This window comes from Typopeltis vanoorti, chromosome 5 (genome assembly GCF_054136105.1).
Source record: "Typopeltis vanoorti isolate ZY-2024b chromosome 5, IOZ_Tvanoo_1.0, whole genome shotgun sequence".
NCBI lineage: Eukaryota > Metazoa > Arthropoda > Arachnida > Uropygi > Thelyphonidae > Typopeltis > Typopeltis vanoorti.
In genome coordinates this window covers 11,703,836-11,724,865 of record NC_143553.1, presented here as the reverse complement: position 1 = coordinate 11,724,865, position 21,030 = coordinate 11,703,836, and the positions used below count along the sequence as shown (strand labels likewise).

Here is a 21,030-nt window from a genome sequence, read left to right as displayed (position 1 = left end):
CTCATTTGAAGAAGGTGTTAGGGTAAGATGAGTGGAAGCAGTAGTCAGACCAAGGAAAGGAGGACTAAAAATTCTGGAGTCGTCCCAATTGACACCTTTGTAGTGCCTGACAACGTAGAGAATGTGGCAGCAGGATTGTGTGTCAGTTGAGCAAGTAGACTCCTGACTCATTACTGAGAGATTCTAGCTCAAGCACTAACTGGCAGCTGACCTCTAGCCCACTGTTTAACTGACACACCCTTAAACTGGAGAAGTTTATGGTGCTCTAAGCATGTTTGGCATGATCTTGAACAGTATCATTCTCATTGCATGGAGGAGAGGGGGAAATAGAACCCAGAATCCTTGCTTGTAGACCAAACATTCCATATGCTTCAGGCCTCCAGTAAATCAGATAGTGCTATTTCATAGGGCAGCGAAGTTGTTCTATCACCTACTTAGTTTAGTTGGCATGTCCTCCAACTAGGAAGGTATCCCTTTATAGCAGAAATACCTTCTAGTTTCGCCAGAGTCCATTTATGGAAACAAGTCATACCATAGGAAAGTGGGGTTGTGCATCACCTGTCCATTACAGGCATGACTGACAAAACTGTATGTGTTGCATATTCATATTATTAGAATCGAGTCAGTTTTTGGCATGTTTAAGGATATATTTACATATATATATATATATATATATATATTTTTTTTTTTTTTTTTTTTTCCCTTGTAGGTGAACTACCATTGTCTGATTTAACAAATAATATACCACACTCTTGCTCCATTGACAATCGCATGGACGACATTTCCAGTTGTTCATATGTTCCGCTACCAACATTAATGAATAGATCTCTTCTACCCCCATTGGAGGCTCAGTAAGTATTTATATACATAAATTCCTTGGCATGTTTGTTCTGCTGGTTTTGCTATTTATGGACAGTTATTGATACATGGAGTCATGAACTTGTGAATTTTTTTAGTGAAATTGAATTTACTTTTAAATACATAGCATCACAGTAAATTTATTCAATGTCATGTGTCAGTATGAATTCACCTTTCTGAACCTAGATAAAAGAATCAATAAGAAAGCTAGTAAAGAAAGTGAGCATTAAAAATAAGAGACACGTACTAGTAAGAATAACTACAAAGAGGAGGGTACAAGCGTTAATTTGCATATTGATATGAAGTAAGATGAAATGAAAATGAATGCATCATGCAAGAATTTAAAATCAAGTTGATGACATCAAAGAATGAGCTGAGATAGGGATGCATTAAGTAACTGTAAAAGTGAGTTGTTGGTGTAAGTGAAAACTAAAGAATGGATTAATGGACAGTATATGCAAGATGAAAATTGCAAAATAAATATATAAACAGCAGTAACTTTGGAAGACAGTGAAAAGAATATCCATATATATCATAAGATTGTTAGATCAAGTAAAGAAAATAGTGTAATTGGAAAATTTGCAAGTAATTTTCTCACATGATAGAGTTGAGTAATAATAGTGATGTGTCTGATGGGAAGCGGGAATAATGCGTAGTGAAAGAAGAAGTGATGTGTCTGATAGCTAGTTCCAGCATGAGCCTGTAGTCAGTATGGATGATTAGGAGAGTTTTTAGGAGAAGATAGTGATCCAGGAGAACGAGATTATATTTGAATTGGTTTAACTTGAATCATTTTTGTGAATTGAATTACTGTGTATATGGAAGGATGGCTTCAGACAGTGCAACATTAGTTTAGTCTCTATAAAAGAAAGAATTCCTTTGGTAAAGAGAATAAATTGGATGTTTCAACTTGAACCTTACTTCTCTGCAGAATTAATAATGGTAATTAATGGTTTAAAATATGTATGGTGTATGGTAGTGTTAAATCTTGAATGAAGGATAAATTTATTGTACTACATTTCATTCAGATTTAGCAAGTATCAAAATTCTTGGAGAAATACTTGTATATTGGTAAAGGTGAAATTGATTGTAAAATAACGATCAAGTCCAGGATTTAAAATTCTTCTTATGCATTATAATATTAAGTGTCTTTCTAAATATAACTGAGGTTGAAAATAGGTGAAAAATTAGTATGCGAAAGTTTAGATCAAAGTTACAGAAGAGATAAGCGGATTAAGAACATGTCCGGAGGCAGTCATGTACGCAAAGTCTAAAAAGGCGTAAGGGAGTTTCCTATGGACACGCAAGGAGGAGCAACAGCATGGAGTGCAGAAGAATTAGGTGCCTGGTAAAAAATGACGTAGTAGGGAGAATATCACAGCAGTGAATATATAGAGCTCGGCAACGCCAACTTGGGGATTTTTTCATCTTGTTCCCAGAGAAGGAAGTTCGAGTGCGGTTGAGAAGGACGATGTCCATTGGTAGCTATGGAGTTAGATAAAGATTCAGAGAAAGCATTGGCCTCGGCACAGTGGTAAAATCAGCATAGACCGAGATGAAATGCGGAACCACGTGGACTGATCCCCAGACCAGCTTCGCCTGCATCGAAGGAAGTGAATCATAAACATATTCGCTAGCCAGTCTTTTCTGAAAGCAGTAAACCGAAGGAAGAAACAACTTAATAACGAACCGCAAGAATATAACATATCATCAAAGGAGAAAGCCAGAGAGATCCTAATGCCCCAGTAATGTAAGAACTTTCAATCTTTTGTGTATACAGAAATGTTAGATTGTAACGAAGATAGGAACTGATAAATTATTGGACTTTTGAAGTATAATAGGACTTTAGAATCTGATCCACAAGTAGAATGTTGTAGCTCTGTATATGAGGACTTGTAAAAAGTTGCGATTGAATATATAGTTTTGTTATAGTCAAATAGTTCCCAAGACTAAAGATTTGGTAAATGATTACCCAAGAATGTTAAGCAGTTAGAGGGAATTCATAATTTGTTTAGTAATAGATTTTGCTTCATGTTGAGAAGAATTAAGAATGCCCAAGTTACACCCACCTGCATGATTGAATTTGTTTAGTTAACTAATTATCAGTAATTGTACCGTAATTTTTTTTTTGAATAAATCCTTTCTTGTCAACCTAATAACTTGCATGATCTATGTTCTCAATGCACCACTCATAAAGTAGAACCTGTGCGAATCAAGATTTTTGGGGATAGCCACGACTGCAGTAAAATTAAGACACATAAGTTTTTGATGAAATTTGGAATAGTAATTGTATGAATATTGTGCCATTCTGAGTGTTTTCTCCCAGACAACGAAGCTTCTCTAGTCTAATAATTTTGGATGATGCACCGTTAACAATTAAATTTTTCCAAAATTTGAAATGGGATTAATACCAAAAATATAACAAAGGGATTGGCTCTGGCCTGAGGCAGTGTCTTTGTTTACAGTACGGTGCACTATCATTCAATACGCTTATGGCAGCCAACAGTTAGAGAAATAATAAGATTTGTATGAGTAAGGAATTAATGAGACTTAAGAGAGATAAATGATTAAGTAAGGTAGATAGGTAAAGGGTATATAACAAATAAAGTAACTTTACAAAGGCGCAGCAGACAAAGAAGTAATTGGAGATTTAGTGAGATCAAATATAGGTAAACACAGTAAAATTAAAAGCTAATAAACATAAGTCACCGTAACATTACAGTGGCACAGCCGACAGGATTTGATTTACTTGTGTAATCAAAGAGTGTGGTGAATCAAAGTGAGTAGGTTTTGAGCTAAGATCGGGCAGTTAGTGTATTAAGAATTTTGGAAAAAATTATATGCAAAGCACATACCCATAAGGATATGTGCTTTGCATAATGGGATACTAAGGCAAGTGATGTGAAGTCATTAGCTTCTATATACAAGTTGCCCTAGTCCTGATTATATTTCAGGTGCAAATTTTGTTTGCTTACATTTGGAAAAAGGATTAAACCAAGTATATAATTTCTTGGTATCTTTAATTTATGGAGGTTCTTAAGATATTACAGAATCTCAGTCTTAAACTGAATGCGGGATTAGATGGGATATCATCTCGTGTTTTATGAAAATATGTAAGGGAACTAGTAATTTAAGTCTCAGCTCTGGTAGAGTTCTGAGGAAGTGGAAAGGGGACAAAATAATTCCTTTGTATAAAGAAAGTTCTTAGACTGCAGTAGCAAATGATAGACCAGTCAGCATCTCAGGAGTGGTGGTATAAGTACTGGAAAAATTGGTTAAAAAAGAGAGTTGATAAACAAGAATGGGTGAATAAGAATATGATACTCTATGAGGGACAACAGGGCTCTGTGAAGGGTTATTCATGCCTTAGTAATTTACTAACTTTTGTATAATGAGTGACAGCTGAGTTGGATGAAGAAAATAGCTGCATCATGATTCTGCTGGATTTTGCAATTCTGATATCACACTCTATTACACAAATTATGAGGGTTGTTTGAAGTTTCGTAAAAAAATAAGTCAAACACATTTTTTTGGAAAAAATCACCCTTTATTTCTCAACATAATCTCCATCGAGGTCTTCACATTTGGTCCACCGAGTTTTTAATTTTTTCATCCTATCTAAAAAGTAGGATTTGTCAAATTGTGCAAATTAGTCATTGACAGCCTTGATGACATCCTCGTTCAAAGAAAATTTTTTCCCACCGACCCAAATTTTTAAGTTTGGGAACAAGAAGAAGTCGCATAGGGCCAAATCCGGAGAATACGGCTGCATGCTCTGCGGGAGGAGCTATACTGGAGGAAGTAGGGGAGACAAGCAATCTGGGGTTAATGATGATTGATAGAAACCTGAAATTTAGGGGACATTGCAAAGGTGGTGAAGGTAACACAGAGGATTGCTGCAATAATGAGAAGGACACTGACCTGCAGAGATAAGAGTTATCATTCCGTTGTATAAGACTGATCAGACCACACTTCGACTATTGTTCTCAGATTTGGTCCCCAGGATTTGAAGGAGATAAATTAACTGTGGAAAGGGTACAAAGGAAGATAACAAAAATAGTTTCAGGACTGTACAATGCTAATTATGAGGATCGGCCGAGGAAATGTGGACTGCAGAGTTTGGTGGATAGAAGAAGGAGAGGTGATATGATTGAGACTTTTAAACTGTTCAGAGGTGGTTACAGGGTTGACACTGGGGAGTTCTTTTGTTTGGTTGAACAGTTGGAAGGAGTGGGGACAAGGGGCCATCCCTGGAAGTTATGAAAGGAAACTGTGAGCAAGAGGTTGCAGAGTGGTTTCTTTGCATGGAGGGTGGTTGAACAATGGAATGCATTGCCTGATAGAGTGGTGAGAGTGAGAACGGTCAATGAGTTTAAGGAGTGGTATGATAGACTTTGTGTTTCCTAGGAGGGACCGCCCACGATTTGTCTTGATAGACTTTGTGTTTCTTTGGAAGGACCTCCCGCAATGTGTCTTTTGATTCCATGGAGGCCTAAATAATAATAATGTGGAACCAGTTCAAACCTCAGTTAATGCAATTTTGCCATTGCAGCGGCCGATGTGTGAGACGGCGTTTTGTCTTGATGAAAGGGCACTTTTTTGTGTGCCAATCTTGGCCATTTTTTTCTTCAGTTCTTCTTTTGAAATGGTCCAACAATGATGCATAATAGACTCCTGTTATTGTCTTACCCTTTTCCAAATGGTCTAACATGATAATTCCTTGGGAATCCCAAAAAACATTTTCCATCACCTTCCCAGCTGACAAAATAGTCTTTGCTCTTTTTGGTGCTCTTTCACTGGGCATTGTTCACTGTTTTGACTACTGCTTTGACTCAGGTGTGTAGTGGTGGATCCAAGTTTCATCTACAGTCACAAATCAATGAAGAAAATCCTACAAATTGCGATTAAACATCGCGACACTGAGTTGAAATGTCTTTTTGCATGCATTTTTGATCGACAGTCAACAATCATGGCACCCATCGTGCACACAACTTTTTTCATGCAGGATATTATACACCCATTCAGTGGAGATGCCTACAATCTCAGCAATCTCACACACTTTCACTCGATGATCTTCCATAACGATACTATGGATTTTGTCAATAATTTCCTTCATAGTGACCTCAGGCGAGCATCTGGAGCGAGCTTCATCTTCGATGGACTTACAATCATATTTAAACTCATTTATCTAAAAATAAATAATCTTTAATGCTGGTTCAGAGTCCCCATGAACTTCATCTAACTCGGCTTTGATCTGCATGGCTGTCCACTTCGTCAAATAAAAGTGTTTTATCACTGCATGAAACTCGTTTTTCTCCATTTTTAATGTTTGCCAAATTAAAAATGAAACGAGAACTATGTGTCGCACGTGGATAAAATTTTGCCAGGGGTCATGAAAAAGATGATACGTGCCAACGCTGGTATGAATGAATGAATTGTGTCACCATCTATTGGAAATTTACCAAACTTTTCAAACAACCCTCATAGAAATAATGGGGATGGATATGACACTGGTTATGTATGTAAGAGGGTGGCTGATGGACAGATACCAAAAAGTTGTATAAGAAGGAGCAGAATTCAGGTGAGACCATTACTTTTCAATTTGTACATAAATGATATAGGAAATAATCTGAAAGGCAATATTCAATTGTTTTCTGATGATGCAAAACTGGGTAGAGTAATAGTTAATCAAGGTGACGTGGCAAGCTTGCAGATTAATTTAAATAGGCTGTAGGCTGTCAGTGTGGGTAAAAGATAATGGATGTCAGTTTAATGTAGTGATATGCATATTGGGATAAATTGACTACAAGCTGCATACCTCGTTGATGGAATTATACTCTGGGAAATAGATGAAGCTAGAAGTTTGTGGGTGGTGGTAGAGTTTGAATTTAGAAGGCATATCACTAAGGGCACCAGGGTAGCTCATAAAATTACTAGGCTATTGAAGAACACGCTAACAAGCAGAGATAAGGAAGTTGTTATTTTCATCTTTATCAGGCTTTGATACATCCTCATCTAGATTACTGTGCTCAGGTCTGGTCTCCTACGTTTCTTAGGGATGCAGAAGCAGAGAAGATGATTCAGAGGCAAGATGGTAAATGTTTTGTGGAATGTGCTCTTTGACAATATTGGGGATGTGTTGATTGCAGAAGTTGGTCGATATGCAAAAGGAAGGGATATGTAGAACCATTTAGATTACTTTAAGGGTTTATATAATTGATGTAGGGGGAAATGTTTTAGCACTTGGCTAGAGGGGGTAGAACAAGAAGTCATCTCTGGAAGTTGATAAAAATTGGGATTAGTAGGGGGGTGTGAGAGATTGCCAGAGTCATTTGTGAGCACTTTGTATGTTAGTGGGTTCAAGCAGAGGTATATCAGATATTGTGGATAGTTTGGGTATCCCACAATGAGTCTTAGGACTCTATAAATGAGCCCATACAATAATAATAATAACATGAGGTAATAATGAATTAGCTACTAATCACCCCTGTATTTCTTTGTTTGTTAGGAGTGACTGTGTGGTCCTGACAAAGATATACTGAAAAAGCAGCACTTGCAGATATTTGGAAATTTCAGACAGATGAGCAAACAGTTTGAAGAAATGTCATTGAATTGAGGAGCTCTAATGGAATGAGATTCCTAAGAGTTTAACAAATCATTAAAGTGCTGACTAAATTTTATGCAGTCATTTCTTTAGCTGATTCCTGATATCTTTGACTGCATATTTTTATTAATTTCAAATTGGTACATACATTGCTCACTATAGCAAGCACATTATAATAAACTCACTCTCTATAACCAAAATCTCTTCAAAAGTCCCAGAGGCACAATGTTATTTAAGAAAATTCCCAGTAATAAACAATCTATTATGATAGACTATTTTAGTGATTTATATATGCTTGCTTTTGTGAGAGTTGACTGTATTTGATAATGCAAAATTGTTTGTACTGATCCAGATATTCTGTAGTTAGTTAGGAAGGTCTCATCAGTATTTCTGATATGTTGTTTTATATAAATTTGATATAAATTTGATATAAAATGCAAGATATAAATTTGGCTTTCAAATTAAAACCACATTTAGACCCATGCACCCCTTTTAAGCATGTGGTTCACTTTTCTTACTTGAAAGTTGTTTTATTGGAATATGTTCATAGCTGGAGAATGTTCACTGTTTTTTTTTTTTTTTTATGTCACACATTTTTCCATATATACACTATAGCAGGTCTATGGAATGAACCATATGAGAACAGGTTGAAGATTTGTGGGTTGCAGAAACTAGTTGATAGGCGAAAAAGGGGAGATATGATTGAGACATTCAAATTGCTAAAAGGATTCTATAGGATTAATTCAGATGATATTTTTGAGATCAGGACTGGTGGTGGGAGAACTAGGGGACACCCATGGAAGCTGGGCAAGAGCGTGGTTAGCAGGGGTGTTAGAGCTGGGTTCTTTACTTTTAGAGTGGTAAATGAGTGGAATAAGCTGCCAGAGTCTGTTGTGGGTGCTATGACAGTGAGCGAGTTCAAGGCAAGGTATGATAGATACTGTGAGAATGTTGAACAGCTGTGTGAACATGATGTTTAGGGCCTCCCTCGATGAGTCTAAGGACTCCTGGAGTAGCCCGTGGTAATAATAATAATAATAATAATAATAAATGCAGTCTTTATTCCTGTAATTTGACAGTTGTAGTTCAGCTGTGAATACCAAGGTTGCAGGAATATTGGATACATTATACTCCAGAATCAGCAAAGTGTAGGATGAAATCATTGAGAGAGTGTGAAACATTTGAAATTTTAAATGGCAAGATATAAATTTGGCTTTCAAATTAAAACCACATTTAGACCCATGCACCCCTTTTAAGCATGTGGTTCACTTTTCTTACTTGAAAGTTGTTTTATTGGAATATGTTCACTGTCTTTTTTTTTTTTTTATGTCACACATTTTTCCATATATACACTGTGTTGAAATAAATATCATGATATTGTGCTAGACTGCTTTCAACTGAAACACTGATATTTACAATAGCGAGTACTTTTAGGAATGCTGATCTGCATGGTTTGAAAAGGGTGTCCTCAAAGGATGAAGTAATAGACTATATTAACAAACATCAGCTGGGGGTAACATTTTCTTATAGAAATGTAAGGATACAATCTCACTCAAGAAATTCACAAGATGATGTTGGAAACCAGCACCAAAGTACAAAAGAATGGTATGGAAATCTCAGCAGTCCAATGGGGAACTATGATCTACTGTGACTTTATCTTTTCTACACTAGGCCACAGAGTTCAAGTTACCAGTAAGAAACTCTATAAAGACCTGCACAGTTTCTTTTCCTATTAAAGGGAAGCTGCACATCAGCTGTGGAAATCAATGGCAAGTCTACACTGTGACTGTTCCATAGTGCATTCTAAGTTGATGATATGGAGTGAATCATGCTACATCATTTTCTGATTGGAAAGGCAAGTATGGGTGGTGTAGCAAATGCCTAAGGAAAAAGATTATGCCCAAGTGCATCATCCCTGAAGTGTGAAGTTTGATGAGAGAGGTGTGATGGTTTGTTGGAAAGGATCTTTTGCTGCTGTTCATCCCTGAAGGATGGCTATTATTTTAGCATTTCATAAATTTAAGATTGAATGGCCTTATTCGATAAGATGTGATATTAGGTTTTTCCTCTCCACAAGCAGATTGATTCATGCATGATACAACGCCTAGGCCTTGCAACAGAAAAACTCAAGAAGTACAGTCTTAAATTCTACAACAAGGGTGAAATGCTTACCACAAATAAACTGTGTCATTGATCATTATCATCAGAGTTTATTTAAGTATGGATAGGGAAATTTATATACATATAAGGACTCATGGAGATAAAAGTATCTTAAATGAAGGTTAGCCAGGTGCTTTGTTATGTGACAACTGATAAATATCAGTTGGTTCATTATTCTTATTCTTTGCAAAACTGTTTTCTTGGCCTTCTTCCTTTGTGCCCATTAGTTGATGTGCAGAGAGCAAGGGCATTGGACACTGGAAATTGAAAACATAAGTTAAAAATGAGTTATTTAGCTCACTGAAAGTGTAAGATTTTACTCTTTCAAGCACAGTGCCATGAAGATATTGGCTTGTCTTCATGACTGAACAGAAACTGGAAGTATTATGTGCACTAGAGCATGTGTGGGTGAAAAGAATACAATAACTAGTAAACAGCTGTGGAGAGAGGATAAAGAGCATGATAGAGAAATACAGATATGTGGAGATATGGAAGAATTTTTGGAACAAGTTTTGGGGAAAGTTCCACTAGTATCAGTCTAAGAAAGAAAGAAGTTTAAATGATTTTTTAAGTGTTATATTACAAAGGTAATTGAAATAACAGTTGTGTAAGAAATTAAAGAAAATTTGGAACTTGATAAATGAATTTGTCATATAGAAAGAGAAATGCGTATAAAATATTAAGTGTTCCAATAGAACAGGTGAATTAATGCCTGTTTTGGAAAATAGATATACAACAGGTAGAATTTTAAGTGCTCATTTATTTTCCTTGGAAATCCTTGGTGTAGAAAGAGGGAAAAAAAATGTGAATCTTGAATCAGAAAGAAAGTAATGTTTTTATGTACTTTTTCTAGGAGGCATGTAAAGGAGGAACACTAAACAGTGTTCAAAATTGAGGATTTTACTGTTCAATCTGAACTTTCTTATTGCTTGCTATGAATAGGAAATCTATAGTTATTTTAAAATTTTTTTGTAAGAGAAAAATGGTTTTCAGGATAATGAACTGTTTCTGCTGAAGAAGTAAAGAAGCATTTTCTTTACCGCTGGCCTTGCAGACCATGCTTTGGATACAGCTCACAGAATCAAATGGAAAAAGATCATCATGCTCCATCACAGTAAATATAGAAGAAAAAAAAAACTGTTTTTAGAATCTGCTGCTGCACTTAAAAATCAGCCTAATATAAGTAAATATGATTGCATAAAACTTCCCAAAAAATGGGAAACACCAATACTTCGAGATCCCAGTTTACATCCTAGGCCACCGATAGGTGTCTATAGAGGGTGACCCACCTAGTTAGGACTCTAGTCTTTCATCTGCATGTTTCAGTTTGCTTTGTGTGTGTGTGTGTGTGTGTGTGTGTGTGTGTGTGTGTGTGTGTGTGTGTGTGTGTGTGTGTGTGTGTGTGTGTGTGTGTGTGTGTGTTACAAGTCTCATTTTGTACTCCCTGAAGATGTCTCTGTAACCGAGATGATATATCGGAAGCATTAAATACTAGTTTAAATCCTTTTCTAGTGCTGTATCACTCCGTTAAACTTTTATCATGATGTAGATGATACTGCAATAATGGTCTTCTCCTTGCAACCTAGATTGGCAACCAATAAATTGCAAAACACAGTCTCAGTACTACTAGAACACTGGTTAGAAAAATGGTGAATTGATGCTAATACAGACAAGAGCACTTCAGTGCTATTCACAAGAAGATGTCTTCCGGAGGGCAAAGTCGTCATGCTTGGCATCCCCATTCCATGGCAACCAGTAGCCAAATACTTACGAGTACAACTAGATAAAGGGCTTTACTTTACAACCCGCATCGATCATGTCTACTCAAAAACAAATAGGGCAATAAGGCAACTACATCCATTACTGAATCATCGTAGCCATCTAAGCACGGAACTCGAACTGTTATTATAACAAGATGATGATGATCAGGCCAGTCCTGATGTATGGCTCACTGGCATTGGGTCACACAGCAGATTCAATTGTTAGCAAACTACAGACAATCCAAAAACAAACTCAAGATTGCTTATTATGATTGAGATTTAATTCTTTACTGACTTAAGTGGATATTGTATCCAACATTATTTCAAAGTCGAATATATAGAAACTACAAGAGTTTTGTGCTGAATATAGAAACTATAAAAGTTTCGGCAGATCCAAGCGTAAGCAACCTTTCAGGACAGGGACAACTCGTGGCAAAGGCGAAGTAAGTTCTGATCACTTTCCTTAGTATTCTCCATAATGCAAAACACATCTCCTTGTGGATATGTATGATACTATGCATTATGGGAAGGGGTCACTACCCAGACCGGTTTTGACCTTTGTTGGGGTCCCGTGAGTGGGAGCCAGACCCAGATATAAAATACTCAGGTTGAAGTGATGCAGAGGGTAATACTAATATAACTGCATATTTCCCATACGAGTTGCCAAAAGGTGTCACATTTTAAAAGGTACCAAGAATTACTGAATTACTTTTGGCAACTTGTATGGGAAAGAATGACTTCTACATCACTTCAACTTGAGTATTTTACATCTGGGTCTAACTCCCACTGACGAGAACTCAATGATACCATAGCATTGGGTGTATACCATAATGATACACCCAATGCTGTTGAAAGTACATTTCGTTTACAAGGATTACTTCAGCACTATAGTGTGTTACAAATTCTTGTAGTTCCCACATTTTATATTTTATATCCTAGTCCCTTGGCATTCCAGAACACAGTCAATCTGTAGAGAGTTTTTTGCCTTCTGTGCTTGTTAACCATTGACTAGTGCAGTAAGGATTCTGTATGTGTGTCTCACAAACTTTTGTGGAGTCCTGGGTGGGGGTTGGCTTTGCTGAAATTGATTAAGATATTGCCCACAGTGGTTGCCACGACTGCAGCTTTGCTGGATTTGGTTGACAGCCAAGCTTGCATACTTGATAATTACTTGTCAACATTCTTCATGCATTAGATGTAGTATCTGTTGCGACCAAGACTTCATCTTCTTTAATAGTATCTTTTTCTAGGTCTTCCTGTTCTTCTCTTATTCTTTGGTTTCGAACTATAGACTTCTTTTATTATTCTATCTTCACTTCTTCTTTCCATGTGTTCAATCCATTTTATTCTTCGAGTTGCTACCCAATTGTTTATTGCTTGTATTTCACACTGTTTTCTTATATCTGTATTTTTTATATTATCTAATCTAGTTTTATTTACTATTTTTCTTAATATATTCATTTCACCTATGTTTAACATTTGCCTTGTTTTCCTAGTGTCTGGTCTTGTTTCTGCATTATATGTCATAATAGGCCTGATTACTACTTTATAAATTCTGGTTTTCGTCTTTACTCTAAGACAGGGATCGTGGAACTTTTTTACCTATTACCCCAAAATATATTTATTTACGCCGACGTTCCCCCTTGATTTGAAAGAGAAAATCAGATTATTTAAATTCAAAAGGTTTATTGAATCTATTTATACGGAGAATACAATTATAAATATAAAAAGTATAAAATAAATTAATATCCTCATTATGAAACAAAAGGATTTCTTTGAAAACTTTTTCACTTCAGGTTTTAGAGAAATGATGTTGTTTCATTTTTGATACAATAACATCATAATTGGGGCATTTTGATGTCAGAGCAATTTGGATACTGTCTCCGGGGTCCAGTCGATTTCTCTGCTTTGTTTTCATGTTCATTAGAGTGGAAAATCCTTGTTCACAAAGGTAGGTTGTTGCAAAAGGCAGCAACTTTTTGACTGCCTCCTCATGTGCAATTTTGAAAGCCTTTGCAGCTATTGACATCCAAAAATATGACGGATCTGCTTTGTTTTCAAATTCAGTACGTGCTTCATTATTGGATCGAAGATCAAGAAGTGCCTCTGCCAACCCTTGAGGGTCTTCTGGTACATCAGCAATTTCACATTTAAAGAGATTTACAACCCAACTGACAGTATATGAATCAAGATCTGGAAAGTAATCAAAGAACTGCTCTTTGAGTGGTTCTCTGACATCAAGGATACAGTTATAAGATGCCTTATAACTGTATCCTTGATGTCGTCAAAAGTAATATTTTCATAATCTTCCAAAAACAAAGCTAACTTTGAAAAGGCAGCTATCTTGTTTTGTTCTGCTTTCTGTCTCCAATATTAGAGCTTTGATCCAAATGCTGAAATCTTTTCTCTGGCTGAAATTATATTGATGTTTTTTCCTTGCAATTCTTTGTTCAATGCATTCACATACTCAAAAATATCAGCTAAATATGGAAGATGTGCAACTCACGAGGAGTTTGTAAACTTATCTGCGAGAAAATGTTCTTGATCAACCGTAAAAATTTCAAGTTCAGTTTTGAGAGCCACCTCACTTCTATATGATAAAGTAGGTCTGTATATTCAGCCTCACCATCTTTACACAATTCACGAAAGAGTCGCGTGTTTAGTGCATGTCCTTTGACAACCTTGATAACATCATGCATGGTGGCTTCCAGTGCAGGTTCCAAATGTTTCACAAGCAGTGCCTGGCAATAGTCATACAGTGGTTAACTTCAATTTTTGGATTACTCTCTCTCGCCAAAGCCGAAAAACCACTTACATGACCCAACATAGCTGGAGCTCCATCAACATGCAATCTTCCCACTTTAAATTAATGTTATTAAAGTATTCATTAACTTTATTGAAGACATCAATTCCATGAGATCGCAACTCGAGAGGAGAACAAAACAATTCCTCTTCAATTGCATGTAAGCCTTTGTAGCGAACATACACCATCAGCTGCGAATTACTACTGACATCTGTAGTCTCATCAAGCTGAATAGCAAACCATTTACTCTCTTTTATTCAAGAAATAACTTGTTCCCTCACATTTTCTGCTAAAATAGAAATTCTTTCTTTCACAACTTTTTCAAACAAGGGCACTGAATTTAGTTTCATGGCTTCTTTCTGACCACACATATTCTCTGCCATTTTCAAAGCTGCTGGTTTAACCAATTCCTCACCAATAGTATATGGTTTCTTGTTTCGGGCAATCAACCAGGCCACTTCAAAGCTAGCCTTTGATCTGGAACGTTGATCGAATGTACCTCTCAAGTTGCTTTCCAGTCTTTGTCTTTTGACAGACATTTCCAAATTTACAAAGTATTCCTGTGGTTTGGAAGACAAATGTAAGTGCAAATTATCCAAGTGTTTCTTCAATTGACTCTTTTTGAAAGATTCTGCAGTCAGTACTTTCAAACAGACAACATACTGTGGTTTCATTATTCCTTTGTCTTCTATTTGTGTAAACCCATAATTAAGGAACTCTTCCTGGTATATTCTTTTTCTAGGTGATGTCATCTAAAGAGTAAAAAAGACAGTGATTGAATTTAAGTTTTTTTTAAAGTACAGCTCTAAGACATGTCCTCAGGATGAAGGCAGTATTTAATTATTTTATTGACCATCAAAAATTAATCGAGCAAGGAGAAAATATATTAATAAAATTATCGAACTAATAAAACTAAAATATGATTAATAAATGAAAATCTTACACTTAAAATAGAACTATTGAAATAAATTAAATTAAATAACTACTTAAATCGACTTAAACAAAGCAAAAACACATGTCAAAAAATAAGGTTAAAGCGGATAATAGACAACTGACAGATAATATCTGTTTAGCCACTTGACAACGCCTTAGCAACCAAATTGTTTCTAGTTCAACATGGCATGATGTCTCCTAAACACATATATTACATTGGCCAGATGCAGTGTTGCCAGAAGAAAAATTTCTGTTGTAACAAGGAACGTGCTTTTTATATACAGTGGTATCTCGCTAATCCGAACTGTGGTTTGAAAGAAAAAAAGTTTTATTTATTACTTATTAAAAATATGTACTATTATTTTTATTTAATAATTATTGTTTTAACTATTATTATTTATTTTATTATTATTAAAGTGCAGTATTTTTTTTTTTCATACTGTCGATTGTACGGTTATAGTGTAAGCCTATTTTGATTTGTGTGTTCACATTTGCTTGGGAAGCCCTAGAACCTGAAGCAATTCGAGCATCATGGTAAAAACGTCGCCTTCTAGAATTTACCAAGATAACTACAGTGATACACAAAAAGAGGAAATTAAAAACGTGCATAATTTAATTGAAATATAAATCCAGATGTCAAAATTTCACAAACAGATGTTACGGAATGGATTACAGGTAGAACCAAAAGTGAATTCGAAATCGAATCAGAAGCTGAAATTATAAATATGATGCTGCAGAATGAATAAGAAGACGACGATGATGATAAAGAACTCGAAGAAAAAATAAAAATAAAACATGAAGAGGCAGTTGACGGTTTTGGCTCCCATAAGAAGGAAAATGGTGGCTAGTAATAATGGTTTGCCATCTTTATTCAAATAACTGTAATATAAAGGAGATTATTCAGTGTACTATCTGCAAAATGTATGCTTTGCAGAGTGCGGTTGGTGTATGGTTAGATGATAATAAAGGAGCGAATGTGTGTAGAAAATGAGGAATTAAAGTGTATTTCAGGTCGTGAGTGTGATATTTTTGTCAAACTTCAGAATGAAGAAAATAGTGATATGACAAGAAATGGCGAGGTTGTACCAGAGAACTGTGAGGGCGTGAATGTAGAAAGTGTGAATGATGGTATTAATACAGAACAAATTAATGGTTTAACAGAAAATAAAAAGATGAGATAGATGCTGTGAGTGAGATGACATCACGTGACTCGTTCTATGTGTGAATGATCAATTGTTCGTATTCCACCTTGTTTTTTAAAAGTATTCCTATGTAGCCACTGAAAATGGTCTGTAATATTCAGACCGAAATATTTGGCAAATTAAACATTATTCTTGTGTAAACGCGTATATATTTCCAAGCCTATTATGATTTAATTATTGTTCAAGTATCCTGATATTCTTGCAGCTTTTGCAACTTGTTCTCTGACTTCTAGATATGGCCTTCCTTCCCAGTTCAGTTGTATACCTAAATAGTTGTAATTCGTTATTTGTTCAATAATAGTACCTCCCAATTCTAATTTGCATCTTTGTGGTTCTTGTGATATTGTCATACATTTTGTTTTAGTTTTTGATATCTTCGTATTATACAGTTTGGCTGCTTTATTAAATGTGTATGTAGTAATATTTGTAGCTGAGTTTTATTTTCACTCCTGTATTTTGTATGTTATTATTATTATTACGGATGACTCCAGGGAGTCCTTAGACTCCTCGAGGGAGGCCCTAAACATCATGTCCACACAACTATACGACATTCTCACAGTATCTATCATACCTTGCCTTGAACTCACTCACTGTCATGGCACCCACAACAGTCTCTGGCAACTTATTCCACTCATTTACCACTCTAAAAGTAAAGAACCCAGCTCTAACACCCCTGCTAACCACACTCTTGCCCAGCTTCCATAGGTGTACCCTAGTTCTCCCACCACCAGTCCTGATCTCAAAAATATCCTCTGAATTAATCCTGTAGAAACTTTTTAGCAATTTGAATGTCTCAATCATATCTCCCCTCTTCCGCCTATCAACCAATTTCTGCAACCCACAAATCTTCAACCTGTTCTCATATGGTTCATTCCATAGACCCGCTATCATCTTGGTGACTCGCCTCTGGATCCACTCAACCTCCTCCCCATCAAGAAGGAATCTAGGTGATCAAATCTGGGCACAGTAGTCAAGGTGAGGTCTTATCAAGGCTTGGTACAGAGGTACAATAACTTGCTTGTCTCTGCTCGTCAAGGTATTTTTCAACAACCAAGTGAGTTGATGAGCTGATTTAGCTACTTTTTGCAATGTGCCCCCTAAACTTCATCTCCCTACCCACCAACACTCCCAAGTCCCTGGCCTCATCAATCTCCTGAAGTAACAGTTCCACCAATGTGGTATACTGCTGCTAATCTTTTCACCCCAAAATGCATAACCTTACATTTTGCCACATTAAATCAGTGGTTGCCAAAGTGGTCGATATCGACTCCCAAGGGTCGATATAACATTTTTAGGGGTCGATTCGGGCTGAGGGGATGATTAGGGGTCGATAGAAAAATATAAGACATCGTTGTACCAGTAATATTTAATTCGGTTAACTTGGATTACCTCCATCCTGAATGACAACGCAATTAAGAGTGAATCGTATGAACAGTGACATGAATAAGACCTGTAAGATGGAGCAAGGTGAAAATAGTTACGGAAGCCAATCAAGTAGGCCAAAATGATGTATTTACCAATAAACAGATGTCTGTGGTTCCCGCTCGGCCGGCGCAGCAGGAGCGAGATGGCAACACGTGCGCAGTTGCTTATTTACTTATACTTACACGTATTCGATTCCAGTCTCATTTTTGCCATCGGCATACAAGTGAGCATTATTGTTCTAATTCATCAACATACATATTATAATTTAATCGTTATTCATTCACGAACTAAACTTCTCTATGTTGAAGAATTTAGAAGGGCTGGTAGTAATACCAGCATATTAATATCATTAGTAATACCAGCGATATTACTAGTGATAGTAGTAGTAATATGCTGGTCTTTATATATATATATATATATATATATATATATTATACATACAATAAACATGCTGTCTCCCGTACAGTATCTCATTTTCATCAATCCATTCCTGTATTTTTCCCTTGACTACTTTCTCTAAGACAGACCTTGACAACAACTCCTGATATGCTGATTGGTCGGTAATTTGCAACTGTATTTTTGGATCCTCCTTTATGCAGTGAAACTATTTTCCCCTCTTTCCACACCTTCAGGACTAAACCAGACCCGAGACTTAGATTAAACAACATGATCAAGGGCACTGATAATTCCTTAGCCGCTTTACGCGAGACCCATGCCGGTATACCATCCAATCCCACAGATGTATTCACATTAAGGTTCTGTAATAGACTATTCACCTCCACATCATTCATCACAATTCCCATTTTTTTATTAACTTTATGTATTATTTCATCCATTGTTATATTGAATATTGTTGGACTGTCTCCTTGTCTAATGCCATTAGTAATTTGTATCTCTTTACTTATATTTCCTTGTGTTTTTATTATACAGCTATTATTATCATATATTTCTTTAATTATTTATATTATGTTTTCTGCTACTTTTCTTCTCTGCAATATTTCTATCTCATGTCATCTCATCTTCCTTTTACCTTGCGGTGTCGAGGATTTATTAAGACTCAGCCTGGTTGGCCGAGTGGTTAGCAAATCCGCTCTCTAGCCAGAAGACTGTGGGTTCGAATCCTGCCGTGGGCATGGATGTTTGTGATTGTCTGTGGAAATACTAGTGGTGGTGGTCGGTAGTAGATGGCATTGGTGTGGTAGTGGTCAGTTAGAGGATTGAGTGGTGGAGACAGGTGCCCTCCCTCGATGAGTCTTTGGACTCCCTGGAGGTGTCAAATAATAATAATAATTTATTAATTATCGGACCTCAAACCATTCACAGGATAAGGTCAGCCCTACACCCGGGTGTATCCTATGTCCATAGTGTTGAGTTCTCAAGGCCAGTTTCCTGCTTTGTGGGATGAAAAACCCCAGTATAAACTGGGAGTGAAAACCCTACTGTCCATGCCCAAAACTGGCTAACTTGACTATGGCTGAGGAAGATCCTTAAGCTCCTCATGTCTCCAACGGAAATCAAACCTAGTACACTCCTTTTCCAGGCATATGGTTGCAAAGCGCACAGCCACTAGGCTAACCGCGCAGGCATATTACTATTACATCTTGAATTAATATACTGTCAAATGCTTTTTCCTGGTCTATAAAGCATATAAATAATAGATTTTCTTATTGTATTCTATTTTTTTCTCTATCAATTTTCTGATTATGAATATTGCATCTCTCCTTTATCTATCTTCTCTGAAACCTTGTTGTTCATCTAATAGATTAATTTCCTTTATTATTTTATTATTTAGGATTCTTGTTAGTACTTTTAATGAGGTATTTAATAAATTTATCCCTCTATAATTTTCTGTTTTTTTTTTTTTATCTCCTTTTTAAAATATTGGCATTGTTATACTTTTCTTCCATTAACTGGTATCTTTTTTGTATTTATTATTTGGTTGTATAATATATTTAAACTCTGAATTATAATTTCTTTACCATTCTTTAATAATTCAGTATTGAATTTATCTAGACCTGGTGATTTTCTATTTTTAAATTTTTTAATTGCATTTTCAATTTCTGTTGTTTCAATTTTTGTTTTTCTGTTGTATTTATTTTTTCTTCTTGATTTTTTGTTTACCTAGTTCTGCTTTTGTTTCAACTGTTTGGTTATAAAGGGTTTTAAAATAATTTTCTAATTCCTCTATTTCTACTTTTAATATTGGGATATATTCTGCTTCTTCCTTCTTTTGTGTATTAATAAATCTCCACATTTGTTTCTGTATACCATAGAAATCATGTTCAAGTTCTTTTGTATGTGATTCCCAAAATTGATTTTTGCTTTCTATTTTCTTTTGATTAACTTTATTTCTTATTTCTTTATATTTGTTCCAGTTATATTTTGTTTTCATTTGTAGATATTTTTGATATTTTTTCTTTCTTTTCTTTTGTTAATATTTTAATTTCTTCATTAAACCATGGAGTCCATCTTCTTGATTTTGTTGTTCTTTTTTTTTTTACCCCTAATACTTCTGTTGCTATTTCAATTAAATTTGTTTTAAAAATTTTCCAGTTATCTTATGCATGTTCTAGTAGCAAGGCTTATATGTTGGTCATACATAACTGGTAATTAGTTTACGGAATTAACAACGCATATAAAGTATATTAATTAAAGGTAACTTTAATAAATAACTTCTATATTTCGGCAACGTCACGTTGCCATCTTCAGGAACATAAAGATATGGTATGTACACGCAGGCGCTAACAAAAGCAAATGAGGAAGAAAGCAAGAAACTAATATTGTTCCTAAAGTCCTAATGGTGCCCTCTGGTGAGCTAATTTGGTTGGCTTGGCAGTTGGGCTGAAGTTCTCAAAATGTAAGTCTCCCAAATTTGGGGTAGTTTCATGCACCCAAATTTGTTGAGGTTAGGAACTATTTTTAGAGCTGCTGAAGATTCCTTGAATAATCTTTCGTATTTAAACTTGCTGTGGTGTATTATTTTTGTTTTCTTCCAACGAATTCTATGGTGGATATCTAAGGCATGGTCTGCCAGCCCAGAGCGGCTGTACTGGTGAAACCGGATGTAGTCTTGATATTTGTTGTTCTGCCTGTTTGGCCAAAGTAGGACAATTTGCAGCTGCAAGGGACCTGGTATACACCAGGTAAGTCTAGGGGAAGTGGTTGGTCTTTGGTAGAGCGGATAAGGGATGCCAACTTTTATATGGTCTGTAACAAGAAGTAAGGTCATATTTTCTGAGGATATTGGTTATTTTCTCAGAGGTGCCCTGGATGTAGGGGATGGTG

The 21,030-nt window shown here is 35.9% G+C and overlaps 1 protein-coding gene across 2 annotated transcripts in view; it reads left to right on the top strand.

Moving 5' to 3' along the window:
- Positions 1-21,030, top strand: part of LOC150106226 (gamma-tubulin complex component 6-like) — a 909,633-nt gene that overhangs the window by 657,652 nt on the left and 230,951 nt on the right. For both annotated transcript variants that reach the window (XM_090392253.1, XM_090392252.1), the window contains one exon: positions 710-851. In XM_090392253.1, the coding sequence (XP_090248379.1) occupies positions 710-851 (142 nt within the window). The remainder of the gene's footprint in view (positions 1-709; positions 852-21,030) is intronic.